The sequence below is a fragment of the Vicugna pacos genome, chromosome 28, assembly GCF_048564905.1.
Source record: "Vicugna pacos chromosome 28, VicPac4, whole genome shotgun sequence".
NCBI lineage: Eukaryota > Metazoa > Chordata > Mammalia > Artiodactyla > Camelidae > Vicugna > Vicugna pacos.
Window position 1 is genome coordinate 6,423,262 of NC_133014.1, and position 26,133 is coordinate 6,449,394.

Below are 26,133 nucleotides of genomic sequence, written 5' to 3' on the forward strand. Positions count from 1 at the left end.
CATGGTATTGAGTACCCCCATTGCCCCCACCCCATCTTCAGGAAGCTTGCTCTGAGGTGGGGCGACAATGGATGTTGATGTGAAGGTCAAGAACTCTTTGAGGCTGATCTGGAGGACAGGACAAGAGGTGGAGGGGAGGACCATGAACAAACTGCCCCATCCGTCGAGGGATGTGAGGGAAGCGGGGGCATGGGGGAGTGGCAGCAGGGAGGTCTGTGGATGACAGGATTGAGGCGGGGCAGGATGGCTTAGCCAGAAGAAACGAGCCACCAAGAATTGTGGCATTTTGGGGAAGGATGGAGGACAGTCAGCCGGGACACTTACTGGAGTGAAGTGGAGGGGGATGGCCGGTGTGCTGGGCACTGAGCAGCCCCTACCCCTACCCTTTCCCTGGTCCTCAGGGAAGAGAAAGCAGTTGGAGGTTCAGCATTCAGGGAGAGACTGTGGATAAAGAGGGATCTTTATCCCGATGCAAAGGTCCACAGAGCCCAGAGGGAGGGGTGGTGTTGGAGGAGGGAGAAGCAGGCAGAGGCCAGAGAAGGCTCTGAACCCCATGGAATGTTCTGGACGACCTGGGCAGGATCTCAACTGCGTTAGATCTCAGTCTCTCCATAAGCATCTTCACAAGTCAGTGGGCCTCCCAGAAATTCAATTTACAGAATTAATTGAGTACCTACTCTGTGTTGGGCATGTGTTAAGAACCGTATGCGTAGCATTGACCAGGACGGTTGGGATCCTGCCTCGAGCCCTCATGTCCTGACAGTGCTTTAATGTCTGCGAGAGAAGACAGACATCAAATTGGGAATGATAAGAGTATGGAGATACAGGGTAGAGTACAGGATACCAGAGGGGATACCAGAGGGGAATGTCAGGGGAAATTTGTGTGGTCAACAGAGTCCCTGATGAAAACCTGCTCACTGACCTGGATTAGAGAAGTGTAGCCCCACAGAATCCTGAGCCCCAGGGAGGAGGAAGCGGACCAGCCCATCCTTAAATAAGTCACTCGCACACTCATGAGCCAGAAGGATCTCAAAGCAGCTCTTTGTTTCATGTTCCAGTCACTCCTTCTTATCCTTTCAGAGAATATTCACAGGAATGTTCAGGAATGGAGTCTCCACCGCTTACCTTGTCTTCTCACCCAGTGTCTCTTCAGCAGGTGTGGGTCTTCACTTCCGCTGTCCGGGGTGGCCCCACATATCCGCCCTTCCTGCAGGCCCTGGGTCCCTCCCCTTGAGGCCCTCCCTCTTTCCTCTTCTGGGCAGTCCAGTCCACAGGATCCCACCTCTTTTCCTCAACCTCCAGTTTCAGGTGGTCCACCACTCGGCTGCCCAGCACCCTGGCATCCTGGCAGCTGCCATGCAGTGAAGGCCTCTTCCCCGGCGCTCTGCTTTATTACACCAATTCTTTAAGTTCCATTTCACCAATGTCTGGAAGACAAAGACTGAGGATATAAATTAAATAGGTCCTACTGCCTCTCCTTCGGGGTTTCTATTGATTGTGACTTAATCTCTCAAAACAAATTGATGGTTTTAATATGAAACTGAAATACCAGGAGTCAGCAAAGAGATCATAGAATTGAGTGAAAAACAAATTTTTCCAGAAGTGGAATTTTTCTAACTCTCTGAATGGGGTTTGTTTGGGCCAGGGAAATGTTTTTCTTTCTGATATAGTGATACACAAGATATATACATTCATAAAGACTGAGAAAGCCAGAGAGTCTAAGCATGGTGAATTGGAAAAGAATCTGAAACTCCAATAAAGGTGGGATTGGGTCCCTGCTTAGCCTCCCCCAATTCATCCAGATCCCTGCTTGGCCCCAAATCATATATGGCCCCGCATTCCTTGGCCATGGTGAGCTCCCGCTTCACTCTGCTCACCGCAACCTAACGAGGCAAGGCCTGAAGTGGCAGGATTTGTAGCTTTGTAACTTCGTGTACAACTCAACCTTGTACCCTCTTCCCATCTCACTCTTGACCCTGGCCAAGGTTCTAATCCTGTGTCCCCGGGAGAGAGCCTGCGAGGGTGGGCAGCCGTGTAAACCTGGGTTTGAATTCTGACTCTGCCACTTAGTGAAAGACTTTAAGCAAGTATTTAATTTCTATGAGTGTCAGTTTTCTCATGTTCCGGAGATAATACTTCTGTTACAGCAGAGGCTCACCAAACCTGCTTCTTCCAGTCCACATAGCTAGGTCATTTTCCAGCCTCCTTTCCAATCAGGTATGGTCATATAACTGAGTTCTAATAAGGGGAATGGCCTGGCCCATAAAACTCCTCCCTCCCGATAGCCCCAAATCTCTCCCCATCCACTCACTTAACAGAGAGGGTGGGGAGACATCTAGCCATCAGTGACAGAGCTCTTGGCCGTTGTTATTTTTAAAATTCAGAGAGGAGAAATCTATCAAGTCACAAATACTAATCACTAATTTGATGCAGGAGAGAGAGATTTCAGAGCCCAGTCAGGGCCACTTTGCTCATAGTAGGTTAGGTGTCAGACTGTCCCTGAGGTAGGAGACCCTTGGTTCACGCTGTAGTAACAACAAAGAAGATAAACAACGAATTCTGATAAAGTACTTATGAGATATAGGCACTATTTAGCAAAGAGTATTCTGGGGGCACGGTTTGGGGTGGAAATAGCCATCCTCCTTGGTCACCCCCAAATCTTGAGATTGTTTCTGAAGCCTGGTATTGGCAGCCCTTCACACTAACGCTGAGCTCTGCCTGCCACTCACAGAGGCCTGAGGCGGAGTCAGCGCTACCTGAGCTCCTGGACCAGGGACGCACCTGCAGGTCAAGACCGCCCTGTCCCCACTGCCTGCCGCCTGCCGCCTGCCTGGCCAGCACCTCCAGCCCTCTGACTGCACCTGTGCGCGCCCAAACGCCACATGACCATCTCATCTCGCGGGCAGGGTCTACGAAGGGATCTTAAAATACTCTATTTGAGAAAATAGGCTTGAGACTTACTACAAAGGCTTCTAAAGGTGAAAATAAAAACCTAATCCTAGGGCTGTGATGTCTAAATGACATTTTAAAAGGAAGGCTCTCAAATTTGATGAGAAGCTGGAGAGCTTTCAAAGGAAGAAGGTTCAGTGCGGTTTAGGTTAATTGCATGTATCATCGGGGCTCCTCCGTGCATCCCACACCCTTCAAATGCCACTTACAGAGGAGGCACCTGAGGAGGTAAAGGCCTGAGCCTCAGTGTTTCTTGGGGAGCCTGGAGATGTTATGTAACTTCGAGCCCCAGGTCAACAATATAGAAGCAGCTCTCATTAGGGCAGGTCCCTTTGGTACCACTTGTGGAACAAAACTCATCTTTGAAGTGTAATTAGAGCCAACACTCAGTGAGTGCTCACTGGGTACCACCGTGCTAAACCCCTCACGTGGACCAAGCCTCAGGACTTGGACGTGAGGGTGCTATTATTACCAGCCTCACTCTACCACGGAAATGACCAACCTAAGAACCCCAGCTAAAAAGCAGAGTCAGGATCTGAAGCCAGCCAGTCTATCCTGAGCCGCTGCTGTCTTCACTCGGTACTAACAAGACAGCGGGGACATGCTAAAACGATACCAAAACCGGCACATTTTAAAAATATATGTCCCATTACTTTATAAATATACTCAATTCCTCCCCCAAGACTTTCCAGCAAGAAATGAAAACATTGTGTCAATGCCACTTTATTTTTCACACAATGGAATAGTCTAGTAAATAGAGAGCAGGAGAATTCTCTTTAAATATTGTTCACGGAAAAAAATTTGACATTTGTTCAAAATAATTGATCGATCGCCTCATCTGATCCAGACGCCCTTTGCCACTGAATTCTGCAGACAAAAAGGAAAAATGTACAGGGGCATGTTATTATATAATGTATTTTAAATTGTACCTCAATTTGACATGTCATAAACGCCCATAGTCAGTACTTATAAGATTTGTTGTTGCCGTATCAGGCCAGGCCATCCAGTCAGTGTGAGACCTGTGGTCCCAGGGAATATCTTCCCTGGCTTGGCCTGAGCGGCTGTGCTTCTGTAGACAGTTTCTCACGTACCTTGATCTGCCAGGGCCCTGGTTGGGGACAGCGGCCTCATGTCCTTGGGACTACATCACCATGAGTGACAGGAGTCCCAGAGCTGCCCATGAGCAGGGACATCCACCGCCAATGGCCAGAAGGCCAACAATCTCCCCAGATTTAACCTCTGGGTCAGAGCATCATTGAATGGAGGGAGGGGCCTTGCCTGGCTGTACTGGGAAGTGTTTCTACTACAGAGAACCCCTCGCCCCAAGCATGCCAGTGTGGAGTTTCCTCCTCAAAAGAGCCAGGTGAGAAGTCACACAAGCTGTGGAGCCTTTGTCCCCTCACAGCTGCTGCTGGGGACAGCACACCTGAAAAGGAGCCAGCGCGAAAGGGAAGGCTGATTGTTTGGGGCAATGCCAGGCTGTGGGTGGGGGTTCTTGGTGGTGCTGAGGGCAGGAAAGGGAGGGGCAGAGGTCCCCAGGGGTTCCACATGGTCCCCATTTCTTGAAACTGTCACCCTTCTCACTCCCCCACATCAGACACATAACATTCTCTTGGAGGAGACTTGCCGCAGTGAGGCTGACCTTCGCCTGTCCTACCAGATGTTAATGTCAAGGTTTCTTCCATTCCTTGGCTGGGAAAAAAAAAAAAAAGATGGAGCAGTTTACAGAAACTGAGACAAAACTGCCTGGAACCTGTTTCTTGGTTTCAGATCCTTCCTCTACTGGGCCCTGAGGCCCTGTTCTCCTAACTGGGATGTGAGCAGCCTCCTTGGAGGCTCACCTGGGAAGCCCCAGGCTCTACTAGACTGTGGGCCCTTTGGGACAGTTCTCCAGGACCCCTGCTGCTCCTACGGCCCTGGTACTGTCCCCCACCCCACCACTCCACCCCTTAGCCTCCGTTTATGTGATGGGATGATCCTCGGACCACTTACACAGGACTTCCCACCCTAAAGATGTCATGGAGACCCGCAGTTTCTCCACGTACTCTCTAGAGAACAACCACTCTCAGGTCACGCAGATTTAAAAGGTGTACATGGGGCTTTGTGGGGGGTGGGGAGCATTTCTGGGGTCCAGCAGGTTTGGGAAAGGCATGATTGAGCCAAGTTAAACAGGTTGTTGTTTCCTGCAGGACATGGTGATGTGCACTGTCAGCCTCTGAGAGTGTCAGGTGCAGTGTTTCCCATCGTATTTGAACTTTGAGAGCATCTCTTAGCACCAGTGACCCACAGAATGCAGTTTGAGGGCCACACGTCTAGTCTGATTCACACATTTTTCTGAGGCAAACACAGAAGTTCTAGGGAGTGAAACACAGCTGGTGAGAGGTACACCAGGAACCAAGAGACAGCCTGTGACTGTGTGATCTCTGCAAGAAGCTCCGAGTCTCCTGGGGAAAAATGATGTTTAGATTCCTCTTTACAGGGTATTTTGGGCCGGGTGTTCTGGACCTTCAGGCTTAGGAACACAGACTGACTCTGGCTGGCCCCTGTGTCTGTCCCTCAGCAGGACTCCTGCCTCCTGCTCCTGAGCTCCTCCCAGAGCTCTGGTGCCCTCAGCCTGTGACCTGCTGGACCCTTTCCTTTCCAAGCATCGAGTCACTCCCTAAATAATGGGTGACAAAGTTCCCACAATTATTCACCAATTCACCGTGGGGCCCTGGATGTGCTCATCCTGCAGTGACTCCATGATGGGGATGGCAGGAGGGAATCGGGTTAAAAACAGAGAAGAGGAAACATACTATACCCTGAAAAGGAAAAACGGTCTTCCCAACGTGGCAGTGTGATCCTGCAACACAAAAACACAAAGCCATTATGAAACCACGCTGTGCCAGAGGTCTTTCAAAGATGTCTACGACAGTGGTTTTCATAGTGGGGTTCCCAGACCCAAAACATCAACACCTGAGAACTTGTTAGAAATGCAAATTCTCAGGCCCCTACTGAATCTCTGGAGTTGGGGCCCAGCCATCTGAATTTTAACAAGGCTCCCAGGTGTCTGTGGTGCACAGAAGCTTGGAGAAGCACTGGTCTGTGGGGTTCACGCCACCTGCAGCGCCTCCCCCCAAGCTCGTTCAACTGGCCTGTGGGCCCCTGAGCCAGAAAACAAGATACCCCAGGTGACTCGTCCGCAACAAAGGAGACGAAATAGTAACACCCACAGGCATCGCCCCATGATCGCTTTCTGCCTCAGGGCAAGCCCAGGGAAACCTGAAATCAAATGCTCAGCCTCAGAGATTTTCCGGGAGCTACTGTGAGGCTAGTTCTTTCCAGAAATGTTCTAAAGGGGCTGCAGGGTGGCCGGGCTGCAGCACTTCCCTGACCTGCTTCTAGATCTTTCTTGGGCAGTGGGGTTGTCTAATGAGTTTGCATACCTTCTTGGTAAAATCTGCTGCAGCAGCCCCCGAATCCTGCAAAGGAGTGAAGTACAGGTTAATTTAACAGGAACCACATCCCCGAGGCTTGCAGGGGTTATACTGTGACCCTGCTTGCTTTCCAAGGTAGCCAGAAGTCAGGTGCAAAAAAGCCCTTCAAGGAAGCAGCTAATCATTGAGTCAAATACAATTTCCTGTTCCAGAAGGAAGCTCGTTTTCTTGTTGGAGTTACCCTCTGGGTCCAGGACGATGTTAAATTTGCTTGCTATTCCCAACAGCCTTGACTTGAATTTGACCCCTAGCTTAGCAAATTTTCAAGGATAAGCCATTTCAGCTTCTTTGGCTCCTCTTTCCCTGTGGGTCTGGCCTGACAATGGAGGCAGGTTCAACCTGGAAGCCTGCGGTCAACATCAGAGCAGACAACCTGATGCCTGTACTTCGGACCACCAACCAATTTCTCAGGAAGTGAGCAGTTCTCTGGGGTCTTGGTGTTTTCAGAGCTGAAACCAGGAATGTCCTGGGCAAACTCAGATGAGTTGGTCACCCTGCTAGGGCTCACAGGGTCCAAAAATTTTTCTTTGTTTTGCTACCATGCAAGAAAACCTTGATAAACGTTTTGAACAAGTTTAGCTATTAATGCAACTAGTCATTCTAAACTTAACTTTTTTTAATTTAAAAAAAATCTTTTATTTTAAAGAAAAAAAGCTCTGAGATAGGAATGAACGGGCAGATGGGACAATGGGAAGCAGAGTAAAGGACCAAGCCAAGTGTCTATGTCACGAGGAGGAAGCAGAAGACACGAGGAAAATGAAAAAAACAACACGAACACGAAACCGGAAATGGATGAAGGGCGCAGACGAGGAGAGAACATCACGGAAGACATCACGCAGCCAACATGAGGGGCTGCCGTGGAGAGACTGAGGCTGGGGAGGTTAAGACACTTGTGCAGGGAGAAAGTGCAAGTGAGCCCCAAGGCAGCGACACGCATTTACCACGGTGATGTGCACTTTCAGTGGCAGAAAAATATGGTGGAAGGAAAACGCACATACGCGCTGGCGAAATCTTTTCATCCTGCGGTTCGTGAGCTTCGCAGCCAGACGCATTAGAGGGTGCACAGGACGAAACTGCAGCAAAGAGGCATGAGAGTCAGGCTGCACAGCGCTGTGCCGGGGCCCAGGCTATGCGCTTTCCTGTCTGCTCCCTCCCTTACAAATGGGTGTAATTTTCAGAGGAAAGTCCCATTTCCCAGCCCAAGCTTGAAATTTTATGATTTCAATAAAGAACCACTTGCCTTGCTAGCAGGTTTCATTCCAACACATCCCTTAAGACTATTCCCTTAGGGTAAGTCAGCCTCGTATCTGCATTAACCCCAAGCATTCCGTCCTCCTAGTGTTGCATGCATCATCCCAAAGAAGCATCTCGTGAAGATCCTCTCTGGCCCCCCAGGTGTGCTCTCCCAATCTAAGGGATTGGGGAAGGGCAGCATCCATGACCCCCTCCCTGATGCATTTATTTCCCTGTACATCTCCTCTGACTGCCCGCAAACACTCAGACTTCCATCCCCTGTCTTATCTGTCCTGTGAAGCCTCCCTGAGAGGCTCAGAGTAAAAGTTAATTCGTGTCACGGACCCAGAGTTTATCTTTTCCTTTCCATTTTTGCCCTTTCTCATTTGCAGGGCCCAGAGCCCTCCTTGATGATATCGCCATCCTTACCAGATCCCCATCACTAACCCAGTACTATTCTTGGCCTCATAGGGAAAAACCAGTATTTTTGCTTGTATTTGCTTTTTTTTTTTTTTAAGTATAGTCAGTTTACAATGTTGCATCAATTTCTGGTGTACAGCAGAGTGTTTCAGTCATACAAATACTTGTTTTACATCCTTTTTCATTATAGGTTACTACAAGGTATTGAGTATAGTTCCCTGCACTATACAGTAGAAACTTGTTGTTTATCTATTTTATATATAGTAGTTAGTACCTGCGAATCTCGAACTCCCAATTTATCCCCCACCCCCCGTAAACATAAGTTTGTTTTCTATGTCTGTGAGTCTGGTTCTGATTTTTTAAGGATCTTCCTGAAGACTTGGAAAGCCTTGATTAGATAAATAAGTGACTTTATAATAGTAGAATTTTAATTGCTGTGACTAGGTAACTTGAATTAAAAAATTATTTTCTATGACCTTCCCAAAAGTCTCCAAATCATACCCTGCAGAAATCACTTAAACCACCTGTTCCTGAGGGTAACTCAAATTTGTAATAAGAAACTTAAGGGTGATGCTTTTTATTCCCAGAGCATACACTCACCAAGACACAAAACACACATCCATGCATCACTACAGGGGTGTGGATACTTACACTTCACAAATCTTTCAAAATTTTAAAAAACAGAATATGGAACAATGAAAAATAGAGCTCAGTGTTTACCAGGCTCTTCTTGTACATCTAAGTGCATAATAAAAAAAAGTTATTTCTTGCTAAATTTTTCCTTTTTGGTAATTTATTCTCTAGCTTTTCAGGTCTGTCAGCCTCCCCCAACCCCTTCCATGGAGAAGGAGAGAGAGAATCCTTGCAGTCCCAGGAAAAAGCATGTAGGAAGCTATTACACAGTGTCCAGAAGAGTATTTCTACCTCTCTGCAGATATGAACTGAGAAAGGACAAAGGCACACAGAGGAGAATGACTTTTACAGAAAGATGATTAGAATAAAATACTGACCCCAGTTTTAACTGGATGTGTCGGCTCCTGGTTTCTGGAGTAGTGAAATAGAAACTAAGTAAGAGAAAAAGAAGGTTGATTTTAGGATTAAGTGTCACTCACTGTAAAGGTGAAAGGAGCATGTGTTTGTGGCGGGACTGGGCGGGACTCACCCTTTTGCAGATGTCTTGATCATCCTGGAAAGAGAATTGTGAGGCTGAATCACAGGGAATTTTACTGGGGCAGGAGACTGATGAGGTTTCCAGTAGAAGTTACACGAGGGACCTTACTGATTTACCCGAATATTATGAGGTAAATTGGCAATCTAAAAAGAAATCTGTTATAGAAACTTAATAAGACTACAATTAATGCAGGATCTTAAAAAGAAGAAACTTGCCAGCAATGTCATTATTTTAAAAGTTAATCTTATTTTACCTTTTCAATCTTCAAGGGAATAACATACTCTATGACGAATTGAAACTATACCCTAATCAAGTCCCAGAGAGCCTTCTGACTCAGAGGTGGAATAAAATAATGACTGCAATGTTTAACTAGCTGCCGGGTGTCACCTAGAATTTAGCTTTTTCAGGGTTGGTTCCTATTTGTCAAATTTTCCCCCCAAATGCTTTCTACATGAATCTTCGTTTTTCTTGCAGAAAGCCAAGCTTTTAATGTCCAAATCCTTGTTAGAACACCACCCTGCCCTGTCTGCACGGAGGATAGCTGGGAAAAAGCCGTGACAGCAGCTTTTGGGTGCTCAAACCTACTCAAACCTACTCAAGGATGTGCTGTGTGTGATCTTACAAATAGGCTGATCTGGTTACGATTGATCTCATTTCATTCACATTTAAACATTCTTGAATCAGCCCAAACTTCAATCAAGACAAATGAAAGCTGTTAGTAACTCTTCTAATTTTTGTTGCTGTGAGTATGTCTTCCTACAAACTTCGTGGAGAATTTTGGCGGTAACCAATAATTACGTATTCTCTCTTTCTCTCTCTGTTATGCACGTGCACGTACAGACGTGCATAAGGCACACACAGAGACACACACAATAATTAACCAAAATTACTCATAGCAGACGCTCAGTGGAAATTGACTCTCTATTTCCTAATTATCACTATTTCTAAATCATCAGAAAATATTTACTATTTTTACAGCTCCCGGTCTCTTTGTCAGCTTCCGTATGTGTGTGTGTGTCTGTGTGTGTGTGTGTTCTGGACACTACTGGGCAAACAATATCTATCTATCTATCTATATATATTTTTTTTACCATGTTCACCAACTTTATACCGTTACTTTTCAAACCAGAAAAAAAAAAACCAAGAAATTTGAAGATGCTTTTCCAGGTGCTGAACATCACTCTCAAGATTTCATATGCACCTTCCTTGTTTTTTAAGAGACAAATATTTAAAATTTTTATTTATCTATCTTGTATACTGTTTATTTCCCCAACTAGAATGTAAGTTCCATAAAAGCAGGTAGTTTTGTCTGTTTTGATCACAACTCTATCCTCAGAACTGGAGACATGACGTGCTCTCAGTAAATACCTTTTTGAATGAATGAATAGTAGGGCTGTGTTCACAAGAATCTGTTGCCTCTTTTCTCATCTAGACTCCTGATTCCACGTGGTGACCAGAAACACAAAACATGAAGAGTGTTTGCAGGTGTCATTATTTGTAGGGTAAAACTGTTTTCTGAATTGTCTCAAAATAAAAGTCCCCTGCAGACATAGACCTGGAGACCAGAACTGGAGGTGGATTAGAGCCCAGGTAACTCATCCAGACACTGGATGGCAGAGGGAACCAAAGCCCCAGGGAAGACAGGGACAAGCCAAAGATGACATTTCAAGGCAGTGACAAGACCAGGAAGAGCCACAGTCTATTAATAACTGTAAAATATGGGTAGCTTTGTTCAATGAGCATCCCTTGCTTTACTGCAATTGAAAACAATGAACAGGATCCACTTTGGGAAAATACAGAAGGTGGAAGGAAATTCATTCCAAGAGGTCCTTTGCACTAGGGAACCACGCAACCCCATACTGCAGGTAGCACATGTGACAGCCACACTTCCACTTTCTCTGCTCATGCAGACACCCTCACAGCCTGCACATGGTGGGCAGGGCAGTCCCTTCAACATGAAGCCAGGAGGCAAGGAGATGGAGACCTCTGAGGTCTCATCTTAAATTTTTGCCCTCAGTGCTAAGACTGTAAAGATTAGTTCTAAAGATGAGAAATTACAATTGTCTTCAAAGATATGCATAATGGTAAACTGAAAATAAGAATCAATAGGCATGATCTATTTATGAGGTTTAGGAGAGAAACTGATGTTTGAATCTCGAAGAATGAAAATTTGTTACAAAAAGAGACAATGGTAACAGTTGGCATTTAAGTGATGTCCTTTGTGATGCTCTGGACACTGTGGATATAACACCTCACAACTACTGAAATAATCAATCCTCACAATAACATTATGAGGCTAGTATGACGATTATTCCCATATTACAGATGGGGAAACTGAGACACAGAGCAATTAAGAAACTTGCCAAGGTTAAGTAGATCTGGGTTATTGAAGCCAGGTACTTTGGTTTTTGAGTCTGGGTTGTTAACTACAGCCTTAGAAGGAGTCAGAGGCATTTTTGGCTAAGGAGAAGTGTTTGCAAAGACATAAGGTCTTATGCATGTAGAGAATAGTGAAATAGAAAGCATACCATCTCAAGGTGAAAAGAAATCTCTGCTAAGAATCATGGACTACCCTGATACCAGCCTCCTGCACTTTCCACTGAATCAACATTTACTTTGCATTCATTGAAATATTTTTGTTGTGGTTACTGTAGTTACTGTTAGTTCCTTTACATGAGATCTATTGTTTTGGAGAACATAGCATATCAATTTATAATGTATGTCTTGATATATCATATTATACATAATTAATATAACTGTATGTGTTTATGTCATTAGGTATATGATATGTATATGTGATTATGATAATTGTAAGCATGCAGATGAACTAACAATATTTTATGGTCGTTTATATTTAAGGTATTCACCTTTTATCTCCTAAAACTATATTCTTACACACACACTTACACATACACACAGAATTCTCCTATAGGCAGCAAAAGAGAGTGCTTATTACAGATATCAATTATGGTGTAAACACATTCACAGTTATAAATAAAAGAATTATCATATGTATATTATTTATTTTTACCTTGGGTTGTCTAGAAAGAGTTGCCCAATATGCCAGCCGCTAAAAAAAAATGAGGAAAATGAATCAAAGATAAGTACAAATTCCTTAATCAATAGAATTTTATTACCACACACATAAAATTCTAAAATTGTCCCATTTATGAACCTTGCATTATCTTCTCATATAGCGGCAGTGAATTTCAACACAAGCCCCAGGATGCCTTAAATGAGGCCATGAAAATGACAACAGTGAGTTCCTGCTGCAGCCAAGAATCTGATCTTAAAATAGTTTAAGTGAACATTATCCACATGATATTTTCAAGGCTGAGATTAAAATAAAAAATCTCACATTATATATTGAACAATGGTGTACCTCAAGCTGCACAACATCCAAGCCACCTGGAGGATCAGCTAAATGTCGAGGAAATCCTATTGTGAAAAATCATAAAAATCTCGATTAGGAGAAAAGAGGTTGTAGCCTTAACTTTTAAATCTTTACCACCAAAAAAATACAGCAATTCTATTAATACGAAATTGCGAAAAGGATCGACAAAGAAAACACATCTGCCTACCACTAGCAAACCTGAGATTTGTACCAAAACTAATTTAAAATTGCATTTTTAAAAATTTACCAAAAGCTAGCAGCACAAGAGTTAGCAAGCCAGGAAAGAGGGGAGAAAAAACTTAAGTGACAATTTATTTGTATTTTGATGGAATGTATAAGGACAGGATATCAGGAAATGGTGTCAATAAGAATGTGCCTCAGAATCACTTTTTGGAACTTTTAAGAAATATAGATACCTATCTCTCGGTTTTATCAGACTCTTTAGGAGTAGGGTTATGGGGAAAGTTGCTTCCAGCATGCAGCTGAATCTTGTACCAGTCGACTTTTATCTGATCTAAATAAAGTCTTCATCTTACTGCATGTGATACAACACTTGGAGGAATAGCTAATACTGCAATTGAAACAATCAACCGGATAGGTCAAAACTAACAAGATAAAATTAAGTAAGAGAAATATAAGATCCTGAATTTAGATTTTAAAAATCTGGGACAGGAAATATCTATATATATTTAAATACTGAGTGATACATTGCTCACTGCAGGCTCATAAGCTAAGGCAATCTTGTGCTATATTCAAATATTAGTGTCCCAACCTTGAAAGGTAATAGCCCTACTTGAAATGATAAGATATGTGATGAATTAAAGGAACTGAATGTAGTTTTCTTTGGCAAAGAGAAAAATTAGAAAGTGTGTGTTAACTGCCTTCAACTATTTTGAGAACTGTCATAAAAGATATTATTATCTGTATATCCCCAAATATATACAGATATATAAATATATACAAATATATATAGATATAGTATTCTGTATATCCCCAAAGAGCACGTCTAGAGCTAATGGTTAGAAATTACATGTGATCAGAATTCAGTTTAGTGTAAAAAAAAGTTTTTGATGATTGGAGCTATTCAAAAATGCAAAGTAATTCAAACCAATCCTGTAAGGATTTATTAAGAGGCTCTGTGTTAACAATACAGTGATAAAGATCAGAGGGATCTTATCCTCGGGAACATAAAATTAAATAGGAAAAAAGAGGGAGGTGGATATAAATATGTAGACAGATAAATAAAAGGTAGTAAGAAACTTCCAAAAGTGTAATGCAAACAAGATTCTATTGGAAACCTGGAAAGGCAGCTACTGGCTGACTTAGGTTGGTAGTGAGTTGCTTGTCTCTGTAAGTAATTAAATAGGGAAATCATAGAGACGATCCTTGCTATCTCAAGAAGTTAATCTAGATGACTTCCACGGTTCCTTGCAATGCCTAGGTTTTGTGATTTTACTACACAGCAAAACAAACATGCTATTTGAAATATGTTTTCTGTTTGAATATATTTTCAAAGATTTTTCCACTCCCTTAAATAAAAATTCTAATGAAAAAATGTAAAATTTTGAAATAGTTTGTGTTTCCAATCAGAGCTTCCAGCACATCCTGCATAATATGGTGAATTACCTAGAGATGCGTAACGAATTCCTACTGCAGACCCCATACCCCACCCCATGGTTCCTTACAAACACACTGGTTCTCCGAAATTAATGAAGCGACACTGCGTCCGGTCAGCACCTCGGACAGCACCCAAGCCCAGGAAGTCTCGGGGCTTTAGCAGCGATCCCTGGGACCCTGCCTCCCAGGGCCCGCAGGAAAGGCTATGAGAAGATGCCCTTCTGTGCGCGCTCCTGCGCCACCCACTTCCAACCGTCCCTCAATCCTCAGTCTTTGGGACTGTAAATTCAACTTTACCCTCTCTGTTTTCTCCTCTCTTCAGAATTTTTGAAAGCACAAAATAGCTAAGACGTTGGAGTCGTCCCCTAGCTCATATCCTTCACAATTTCAGCAGCACGTCCTGGGGACAGTCCTGCACCAGGAGCTGTTTAGAGGAGAAAGTAGCCCCCTTTGTTAACAGGCGGCAGCATCCAGCTCTGTCCAACCTCTCTGAAGGTTAGAAGCAAATGGAAGCCATTTCGAGAGGGTTGAAATGAGGATAGGTGAGGGGAACAAGATAGACTCCCTCTAGAACCACCCTGAAGGATCAAAGTCTGTTGCAGTCTTCCTTAGAGCTCAGGCCAGCTGGGACCTGAAGAAGGGGTCCCCTTACCTGAGGAGGGAATCTGTAGCATGCAGAAACAATAGATGGCCAAGATGGTTGGGAAATGGGCAAGAAGACGTTTCATCTTCAAAGTCTGGTTTCTCCCTGCTGGCCACAGATGTGTTCTGCTAGGACAGGAACTGAGCATTTCCCGAAGTTCTGCAGGCGGGGGCAACCCTCGGCCCTGCGTCTGACCCAGTGGAGAAGCTGACTTTATTCTCAACACCCTGGAGCCCATTGGCTGAGCACCAATCAGCTTTGCACAGGAGGACTCAGCTTTCTCATAAATGTCACGCTGGGCCCTTATTTGTAGAATAATATCCTCCTGGTGTAGGCATTGTAGAGTCATCTTTTTCAACCCAGCAATAAAAATAAAAAGTGGAGAGTCATAATTGTTATTCTGTAGTGGTTTGAGAAACATTTCTGACTCAGAAAAGGCTTTTTCTCTTTTTTAATCAAAGCACTGGACATAAATCTATAAACTCTTGGATGATGAAGCCTTGTTTTATAAGAAGCTGTTTATTTTCCACCATTAGCAAAGGATGCTTTGTAGTCTTTGGTGCATCTGAGAACAAAATTTGGGGTCCTGGACATAATACTGCAAGAACCTCAAAAGTTCAATTAGAGTTGCTTTTTTTAAAAAAAAATTATGACGGGAAGTTAGAGTTCTTAAGGTTTCTCCAGATTCATTTCTAGGAACAAGTTAAATATTTCAAATTAAATCAGTCTTCAATCCAATCTGATTTAATTAAATCAAATTAAATGGCAGTGTTTAATAATAATAATAATAAATAACAACAACAACAACAACAAAATGACTCCATCTATTGAGCTCCTGTTTAGGATTTCACACAGATTATTTCATGTAATCTCACAGAACACCCACAAGGAATGTATTATAATCCTAATTTTATGAATGGGGAAATTGAAGTGGGCAGAAATTAAGGAACTTGCCATCAAGGATACAGAGCAGGGATTTGGACCCAAGGGTCATGTCGGTAACAGTGTAGAATTTTAGCTGATATGTCATTTTTTTTCCCCTGAAAAGAGCCTCCTTGAAGGTTGGATATGAGATAGAAAGCAGGAAAAAGAATGAAATCTGCTCCCTTGCAAAAAGGGTAACGTATGGCACATACAAAACATCTTTAGGTTTTTTCATCATGCATATCTTTACTTTTTGCTTTTTTAAGGATTAGGAAAATAACTTTGGGTGGAAGTTGCTCAGAATGGACTGTTTATTTATGATTTAAAATACAGTATTTTGCCAAAAAAAGTCTAATTCATAACAGAGTAAGAATTATAAACTACTTTCTAGTCATTGTATTTTGTCTATTTCCTTGAGCCAGCAAGAAATAAAGATTTCTGTTTATTACAGTTTTTACCACTTTGGTTCAAGAAGAATAACCAAGGTCTTTAAACACCAGTTGGAGATGTGTTAAAATCTTTTGTGTTAAAATCCACCCAATGCCTAATGGCAAGTCTACTGAATGAATGAACAATTGAGTGATTTCTGTTTGAATATTTTTGAAATCTACCTATGTGGTATTAAATGCAACGACTTATGGACATTTTAGACACAAAACACACATGTGAAAGCAAAGATCTGTGGCAGTTCTACACAGTGTCAATCAACAAGTGCTTTTTGAACATCTGGTCTGTGTCTACCAGTGAACTAGGTGCTCTGTACACAAACATGCATTTTTCAAATAAACCTATAGGATAACTGATTTGTATCAAATTAATTTTGTTTCCTTTGCATATTTTGCACACATTACTTTTCATATGTTCAGGATAAAAATTAAAATATTGTTTTTAATGATAATTCAGAAATAGGGAAAAAGACAAAACAAGAAAAAAATCTGCATTGACACTATTCAACATCATTGATATGGACTGAATTATGCCCCTGCCCACACCCCGCCAATTCATGTGTTGAAGTTCTGACCCCAGTGTGACTGTATTTGGAGACAGAGCTTTTAAGGAGGTCCTTAAGGTTAAATGAGGCATAAAGATGGGGCCCTAATGCAATAGGACTGGTGTCTTTATAAGAAGAGGAAGAGACACGAGCACTCTCTCTCTCTCTAGGCATACACAGAGGGAAGGCCAGGGGAAGACACAGCAAAAAGGCACTGTCTGCAGGCTGAGGGGAGAGGTCTCACCAGAAACAAGCTTACTGGAGCCTTGATCTCAGACTTCCAGTCTCCAAACTGGGAGAAAATTAATTTCTCTTTTTCAAGCCACTCATTCTGTGGAGTTTTGTTATGGCAGCCCAAGCAGACTAACACAAACACAGGGATTATTTAGCCAATTCAACACAAAAAAATAAAAATAAAATAATGAAATGAACGGCAAAGGTAGAAACTCTCATGGTTTAAAATGATATGATTATCTACCCAAAGGAGTCCAAAGGAATCAACTGGCAAATTATCAGAATGAGTAAGAGTTCACCTAAATTGTCAGATTTAAAGAAAACTATTTTCAGGAATAATTTTCTTAGACATAAGCAAAGATAAATTGGAAGACGTTTATTAGAAAATGTAAACAGCTTAAAACACTATGAAATACTGAAGGCTAAAGTAAAGAATAAATGTGCAATATACTAAGAAACAAAAATACAAAACTTTACTAAAGGACATAAATGAATACGTGAATAAATGAAAATTTGTATCATGATCTTTGACAACAGTCAATGTTATTAAAGTTTCAACTGATGGCAAATTAATCTACAAAGTCAATGTAATCCTTATTAAAATTCCAAAATGACTTTTCATAAAATTTTAAGACTGATTCTGAAATTAATTTGGAGGAGAAAATATTCAAGAATATTCAAGAAATTTCTGCAAATCAAAACTACAATGAGGTATCACCTCACATCAGTCAGAATGGCCGTCATTCAAAAATCCAAAAATGACAAATGCTGGAGAGGCTGTGGAGAAAGGGGAACCCTCCTACACTGCTGGTGGGAATGCAGTTTGGTGCAGCCACTATGGAAAACAGTGTGGCAATTCCTCAAAAGACTAGGAATAGACTTACCATATGACCCAGGAATCCCACTCCTGGGCTTGTACCCAGAAGGAAATCTACTTCAGGATGACACCTGCACCCCAATGTTCATAGCAGCACTATTTACAATAGCCAAAACATGGAAACAACCTAAATGTCCATCAACAGGTGACTGGATAAAGAAGATGTGGTATATTTATACAATGGAATACTACTCAGCCATAAAAACCGACAACATAATGCCATTTGCAGCAACATGGATGCTCCTAGAGAATGTCATTCTAAGTGAAGTAAGCCAGAAAGAGAAAGAAAAATACCATATGAGATCGCTCATATGTGGAATCTAAAAAACAAAAACAAACAAAGAAACAAAAACAAAGCATAAATACAGGACAGAAATAGACTCATGGACAGAGAATACAGACTTGTGGTTACCGGTGGGGGGGTGGCGGGGTAGAGGGTGGGAAGGGATAGACTGGGATTTCAAAATTGTAGAACAGATAAACAAGATTACACTGTATAGCACAGGGAAATATACACAAAATGTTATGATAAATCACAGAGAAAAAAATGTGACAATGAGTGTGTATATGTCCATGTATGACTGAAAAATTGTACTGAACACTGGAATTTGACACAACACTGTAAAATGATTATGAATCAATAAAAATGTAAAAAAAAAAGAATATTCAAGAAATTTCTAAAAAAAAAAGAATGACACTTTGTCAATGTCAAAATGTACTGTACAGCAATAGTAATTGTTAAATTGTAGTAGTCATCATGTTATTGATCCACTAACAGGCAAATGTATCAATGGAAAGGAATAGAGTCTTGGAGCAGATAGGTTTATTATAGAGAAAAGGTGGTATTTCAAATTAGTGCAAAAACGATGAACTATTGAATAAATGGTGCTTAGGGCAGTTGGCTCTCCATCTGGAAAAGAATACCCTATTTCACACTATAAATTGAAACAAATCCCAGAGGATTATTGAATTAAACCTAACACACACATACAGTTATATAAAATGCTGTATTTGAAAAAAATAGAGTAAATAATTGATTAGAAATTGCTCTCGAGCAAAACTCAACATAAGGACACCACTAAGGAAAAGATAGATGAATCTGATTATGTTTTTAAAATATCCACATGAAAAGATACCTTAACCAATATTAGCAGGGAAAAGGCAGAGTCAGTAAATATCTCAGTAACTATAGAGATACAAAAAAGAGAGAGAAAAAAAGAGAGGGAGACAGGGAAGGAGGGAAGCAGAAGGAAAGAAAGCAGACAACCTAAATGTCCATCATAGAGGAAATATTACATAAACTGCAGAATATCCATAATATGGACATTTATGCAACTATTAAATAGAATGAGGTTTATATGTACTGATAAGTTACTCTTTATTAGCATAATGAGGAGAGAAAACAAGTTGTAAGAGTACATACTGTACGGTTCAATGTCAGTTTGCTTCTGTTCATACATAGCAAACCACTCAGTTGCTTAAAACAAAACCATCTATCTAGTTCAAAATTTTGTAGAACAGTAATTTGGGCTGGGCTTAACTGGGCAGTTGTTATGGTTTGGGCTGGGCTCAGTTCATTAGGTGAGCTCATTTAGGTATTTGCATTCATCTAGTAAACAGAGTGAAGTGTCTGGGAAATTTTTCCCTGTAGTCTCTCATTCTCTGGGTGACTAGTCCAGGCTGGTTTCAGAGCTCTAAGACATTGAAAATAAAAGCTACTAGACCTCTTGGCCCTGGATTTGAAACTGATACAACATGACTTCTGCATTATTGGTCACAGCAAGTCACATGGCTAGCCAGATTCAAGGGGTGGGGAAATTAACTCCATCTGTCATGAGAGGCGCTGAAAAGCTGTATGGCCAATTTTGAAATCTACCAATCTCAACTTCAGTTCAAGTTTATTCAAAATTGTGCATGTAGTTCCAAAAGTACTTACTTAGATAAGTGCAAAGAAAAAAGGTGGGATTCTACACACACTTGCAAATAACAATGATTCTAGAGAAATGGGATTGTGAGGGGCTCATAAAAGCCTTTTTAAACTATCTTTATTTCTGCATTTTTGCATTAACTCTATGAGTTACTTCTATTGAGTAAAAACTAAGCTTAAAAAATTTAATAAATGCCACCCACTTTTATTAGTATATGGGTTAATATATTTAAAGATCTGGATTTACATATGTGAAAGATCAACTCTCTTCATTTCATTACATTTACTTTTCCAAAGTGCTTTATTGGCCAAGCATTATTGTAAAGGTTGTGACCAGTGGATTTGTCAGTGCCAAGCTAATTTAGTGAGATATAATTTTTTTTAACTAAATGAACTCACCGTATGGAGATCCCCCACCTCTTGAAGAAAATGCAAGGGAATTACATGAAACATTTCTCCTCCTTCCCACGTTAAATCAGGTTCTGCTTCATAAATTGTTATTACAATGAAACTCAGCAGGCTTTCAAGGAACTGAACTTTAATCTGTAGGATATAAAAATGGAATTTCAAAATCGATTATAAATTTCTGTGTTCAAAGTTTCTGAGTTCTTCAGTGGCACCCAGTGTCCTTCCAGAATGCTATGAGTCTACAGTAAATTGAGATGCAAGTATGAGAATTACTGTTTGATGGCATCTACCGATAAAGCAAGGTTTCATAGAAGATAGGTATAGGTTTATTTTAGAGGCTGCCTGTCAAATTTCCAAAATGCTGTTTGGAGGCAGAAAAGGCCAGCCTCCCCCATCTGCTCACACTGTTCTGGCTCACCTGAAGACACTTTCTCTTCCTCCCACCTTCTGTGTCTGTATCCTGTTCTCTCTTGACCTTTTCATCTGCTTTTAAACTGGTCTATTTAGTAGTGGCAGGGGATGGGAGAGCCACACAACCTCGGGAGAACCAGGATGTCCTAACAGACAAGATCCACGAAAGTCAGACCAGGCTTTTATCTATTTTAGATTTTCCTTTGTCAAGAGTAGTATTTCAAACCATGCGCCAGCTACTTGCTCATTGGCCTTCAGCTGTATAAGCACATTTCCTTATTCCTCTCTGATCGTGGAGAGCTAAGCCTGCAGAATAAACTTTCCTCCCTGCTGGATTCCAGCTAGTTTCTGTCCTTAGGAGAGGAGGTGGGGAGGAGTTTGAAAGAGGAAGGGAGGGCCATTTTTTTCCTGCTTTGGGGCTGCAGCACCAGTACATGACTTCACACTCCCCAGTTTCTGCCACAACGAGAGCCACAGGTGCTAATCTCCAGGTAATGTCACCTTTTACCATTTTACAATCCCACTGTCCTCCCAAGATGATCTATTTACAGTTTTGGTGAGATATGCTACATGTATTTAAACTACATAAATTTTAAGAATTCCAGTTGTTCCACGTCCTTGTCAACCCTTGGTATAGTTTATGTTTTTAATTTTCAGCCATTCTATTCCTTGCAACACTTGTAACCAATTCCCTAAATTAAAGTACAAACAAAAGATCTTTAGAAATTCTCACTGCTATCTCATGTCCATGGATAACCTAGTCTCTGAGTGATAGAAGTTCGAAAGTTCAATTATTTTTAAATCTTCCTGTAGTTTAATAACAAATGGGACTATGCTAGTCATACACTGTTTTGTAATATGTGTGTGTGGTGTATTTTCTACATAAACAAGAGATGTTCACAATCCATTGTTTTTTAGACAGATAAACACTGTTCAGTATCTTGCATTTTTCGCAACAAAATATCTAGATTCGCTGCATTGTTTTTTTTAATTTTTTATTCTAAAAGAAAAACAGACATAGAAAAACCACACAAATGTTAGCTTAATAAATTATTATTAAGTAAACACCATGCAAGTCAAAAAGTAGAATTTTGACAGCCATCCCAGAAACCCCGTCTGTGCACCATCCTAACTGCAATCTCCTCACTCCTCTTAATTTAGTACTATCCTGACTTTTTAGGTACTCACATCTCTGTTTCTTCAGAGTTGTCTCACCCAAATTCGAGTTCCTAGCTCAAGGTGACAACCAGGATTCTCAGTATGAAAGATAAGAAATTCAGATACAGCAGATACAAGATTAAGTAAAAGTTCTTGTCTCAAATTAGAATCTGAGGTATCCATGCGAACTTATGAACTATATATACATATATATTTTAAGTATTCTTAGATGTTACATATTTTTTTCTTATCTTAGCCGAAATGACCAAAAGGCAATGAACAACCCAATGGCAATGAACCTCTCTAGACCCCAAATAGTGATCTTCCATACTAAAAGAAACCAGAGCTACTTAGAGAAAGAATTCTAGATCTGGGACAAGAAATATGTATGATGAGAAATACGTAAGGAACATCTTACAGTATAGAAGGAAGCCTTCAAGACTGCCAATGTCACATCTAAAGAATGCAGGAGTCAGCTGGAGGAGGCACCAAATGGCCAAAGGTGAGAAAGTGTAAGCTTCAGTGTGGTGAACTGCAGTGCACTGAACTCAGTCCAGTGTGAGTTCCCTTCTTTTTCACTTTCGATTTATCTTTCTGTTTATTGTTTATTTGCACTTGTGTTTATTTACTCTTCATTTCTGAAATGACATTTTTATTTTTAATTCTTTCCCAAACTCTGTCACCTTCTTTCCCAGCTTATCTAATTCTGATGTGTTCTTCTTTTATTTCTTGTATCGTTGTCTTAATGCCTTCGGCTCATTTTCAAATAATGGAATGCACCTACTGCGTGGGTGCATCTTTAATGGCGTGCTTTCATTGTCTGCAATAATGTCATTGCTCTTTATACTCCTTTTCCTGTAATAATTTTGTATGGGGTTTGACCTTGATCCTTTCCTATGCCTCCTTTTTATTGGGAACTAGTTTTTCTGAACTTTAGGAATGAGAAAAGGATTCAGAAGCGCCTTCCTAACTCCATGATTCGCCCTCTTTCTGTGGTTTTTGTGTCTGTTCAAAACAGGGCATCTTGCTTGCTGCTGTTTCCTGGCTCTGTTCTCTCCCTCACCTGGGTCTGGATTTCTCTTTCTTTCATCTTGTCACAAGTGTCAAGCCCCGTCTTAGAAGGGAGCCCCAGAGGCTCAGTTTTGGAGGTACCTAAGGATAGCCTTCAATTCTTACTTTGGGACCCCTCTCACCTGCTATTGGATTGGGCAAGGATTTTTTCTTTGACCTAAAATTTTCTTGTAATGGAAAATACATATCGGTTTGAGAAGAGTTTTAAATGTGAAAAAAAATGCATATTAGTCCTTCTTGTAATAATGTCTAGATTAGTGTTTTTAAAATTGTTTTGACCAAAACAATAGGAAATCCATTTTATATTATGAGCCAGTGCACACAGATGTGTGAGTGTGTAGGTGTAAAGTAAAAGTTTCATGAGACAGTTCTTACTTTTAATAGGAAAGAAGCACTCTGCTATTTCAATTCTCTTCTATTCTTTTAAATGATGGCTCATGAAGGACTAAATTGATTTCGTGACTTTTCACTTTTACGTTTAAGAATGTGGGTTTCTTTAAGAACAGCAGTTCTCAAACATTTTGGTCTGAGGATCCATTTATACTCTTTAAAATGATCAATGAATGCAAAGAACTTTTGTTAATCTGAATTATGTCTATACCAACAATATTCATAACAGAAACTAAGAAATTTAAAACATTTATTAATTCATTTGAAAGTAACAATATTCCCATTATATGTTACCATGTATATTTTAAGGAAAAATAGCTATGTTTTCCAAAACAAAAATTTAGCATTGTTTACCTTTCTGCAAATCTCTTTTATGTCTTGCTTAATAGAAGACAGCTGGATTCATGTACTTTTTCTGCATTCAATCTGTTGCAATGTTATTTTTGTCAAAGAAAACAAAGAAAGTCCTTCTTTGTGCAAGTAAGTGGAGAAGGAAGAAGTATTTCAATAATCTTTCCAGATAATTTTTGATATTCTTCTTTCTTACTACACCCAAATTCAGCATTTCTTAAAGTTTAGTACAACATAGGATCCAAAACCTTATCAATATTTCTTCTTACTCTGTGACGTTAAAATTCATCGGTCTGGGGTGTTTTCCAACAACCAAATCTCTGAGTCTCCAGACACCAACTGAACATCCTACAATTCTATTCTGACACCACCTGGAGTTACCGTCAGAATCCACAGGTTTGAGGAGGCTGCTCCCACTTCAGATGCCAGTTACAAATATTGGGCCCTCAGATTACCCACTCTTCCAGCTGATTGGCTACAAGTCAGGGGTTCCCACAACCGCCCTGTCCTCAGTTTTGCTAGAACAGCTCACAGAACTCAGGAGACAGTTTACTTGCTATGACTGATTTATCACAGAGGATACAGCTGGGGAACAGCCACATGGAAGAGATGCACAGGGCGAGGTATGGGTGTGGTGTGTCTAGAGCCTCCATGCCCCCCCTCCAGATGCACCACCCTCCCAGCACCTCAACGTGCTTGTTCACTTGGGGGTTCCATCACACAGGCATGATTGACTATTAACTCAGTTTCCAGCGCCCTTCCTCTCCCCAGAGGTTGGGGGAGGTAAGGCTGAAAGTTTCATGCTTTTAATCAAGGTTTGGTCTTTGTAGTGACTCAGTCCCCATCTGAAGCTACCTAGGGGCCCACCCAGAGTTGCCTCATTCAACAAAAGACACTCCTGTCAAGCAGGACATTCCAGCAGATTTAGGATCTTTGTGTCAAGAACTGTGTCAAATACATGTTTCTTGTCGGGCCACAATCAATCAGTCTGTCAATAAACAATCCAAAAAGTAATCATAATGGCTGTTAGCATTACCACTGATTTCATTAGAAAAATCTTTCAATATTGGGATGCTGTCAGACTCATAGTAGAAGATACAGGTTTTCCAAAAGTTTGAATTTTCACTTGAAAGCCTGAATTTTATCATTGGCCACAAATACTCTCAGTTTCTTTGAAGCAAAGGGCTCCCTTAATTCATTTTGGAGAAAATGTCTGCCAACTCCTCAAGACTGTGTAACAGCAGTTTGTCTGTCAGTTCTTCCTTTAAGGAAAAAATGGCATTCCATGAAAAAATGCAGCTTGATATTCTCCATTGCAAACCATGGCCCCAGAGCTTTGGCTCCAGGCAGCCCCATACTCCATATCCACCAACCAGAGGGTTTCTGGGCACTTCCCATCTCATTCCAAAGGGTACGGCTGCTTCAACCTTCAGTGGCACTTTTTGTTTGTGTGTTTGTTTTTACTGCACGTGCATGGTGGTTGGTGGTGATGATTGATGAATGCAGTTCAATTTTGTGCCACTGCCTGGATTCATGCCATCAGCTTTCATTACTTTTGCACCGTCAGAGCAAATATCTAAATAGAGAAGACAACTAATGTCCTCAGATTATCATGGAAACACTTTTGACATCACAGACTCCCCTGAAAGGATCTTGGTGATGGTCAAGGCCCACAGATGACACTTGGAGAACTGCTACGTTAGAGATTACGCTGTTGTTGTAAAGACTGAACACTAATACTTCCTTAAGTTCATTTATAGAAACAAAAAGGAGAACTAGAATGATTTGAAAAAACCCCAGTGAAACTATTCAATTACCTTAGTTGCCAAAGCAGGATCCTCTAGAAAGAACTGTGTCTTTTAATATTTGAACAGCATCTTAGGAATGCAGTAAACAATAAATTATAATAAAAATTAAAGTAGTTTATGTTTATTGTGTTGACTGAAAAAAATGCACAACCTAAAAGTTGAGAATTATGTTTTATTTGGTGGAGTTCCTGAGGGCTTCAAGCCCAGAGACATCCCCTCAGACAGCTCTAAGCGACTGCTCTGAAGAGGTAAGGGGAGGAGCTGGGATACATGGGCGTTTTGGCAACAAAAACATCAAAAGATTACTGTTATTAAAAAAAAAAACAACAGACATCTCAAGTTAAGGAATTTAGCGCTTTTCTATATATGGGAAGATGCAAGAGCCTGGGCTCACTGAAATCACTCCTTTGATGTGCACCTTAGCTCTCTAGGGCCAGTGGCCTGTTTTTTCCTATCTTGAGTGCCCTCTGAGTGTGCTGTTGAGGGTGGCTGCAGGGGCTGAGGGCTGGGCAGTGGGCAGCCTGTTTGTCTCCATCTTAAGTGGCTTGTAGTGACTTTATGGCTGTAACATCCTTGTTTACTGATATGGCAAGCAACATTTTTCATTCACAATTGTAATGTTTCCTGCTGGGGGAGAACAGTGCTAGGTACTTTAAAGCATTGCCTCCATTACTCTTTAG

The 26,133-nt window shown here is 41.3% G+C and overlaps 1 protein-coding gene and 1 long non-coding RNA gene across 3 annotated transcripts; both read right to left on the reverse strand.

Annotated features, from left to right (window-relative positions):
• Positions 1–1,017: 1,017 nt before the first annotated feature.
• Positions 1,018–4,132, reverse strand: LOC140689963 (uncharacterized). Of its 2 annotated transcripts, none has more exons than XR_012065104.1 (2): positions 4,041–4,132; positions 1,018–1,427 (listed from the first exon to the last, which is right to left on the reverse strand). It is a non-coding gene; the product is annotated as an uncharacterized lncRNA (long non-coding RNA). The 2 variants fall into 2 exon arrangements; XR_012065105.1 differs by lacking the exon at positions 1,018–1,427 and adding an exon at positions 3,657–3,816.
• A 470-nt stretch (positions 4,133–4,602) lies between these two features.
• On the reverse strand, positions 4,603–14,988 carry NMS (neuromedin S). Its single transcript, XM_006203939.3, has 9 exons — positions 14,913–14,988; positions 12,632–12,687; positions 12,281–12,319; positions 9,241–9,264; positions 9,089–9,142; positions 7,424–7,498; positions 6,375–6,410; positions 5,750–5,791; positions 4,603–4,641 (listed from the first exon to the last, which is right to left on the reverse strand). Exons 1-9 carry the CDS (start codon positions 14,986–14,988, stop codon positions 4,603–4,605), a joined length of 441 nt encoding a protein of 146 aa, XP_006204001.1.
• Between the last annotated feature and the right edge of the window lie 11,145 nt (positions 14,989–26,133).

Bases quoted from the DNA above. Each gene is read 5' to 3' on its own strand.
- NMS (XM_006203939.3), bottom strand. From the start codon at position 14,988: ATGAAACGTCTTCTTGCCCATTTCCCAACCATCTTGGCCATCTATTGT. The intron at 9,143-9,240 runs GTGAGTCCCGCC...TCTCTTACTTAG, and splicing joins ATCAAGACATCTGCAAAAGG to TTTCTATTTCACTACTCCAG. The intron at 5,792-6,374 runs GTATGCAAACTC...TTTGTGTTGCAG, and splicing joins CAGCAGATTTTACCAAGAAG to GATCACACTGCCACGTTGGG.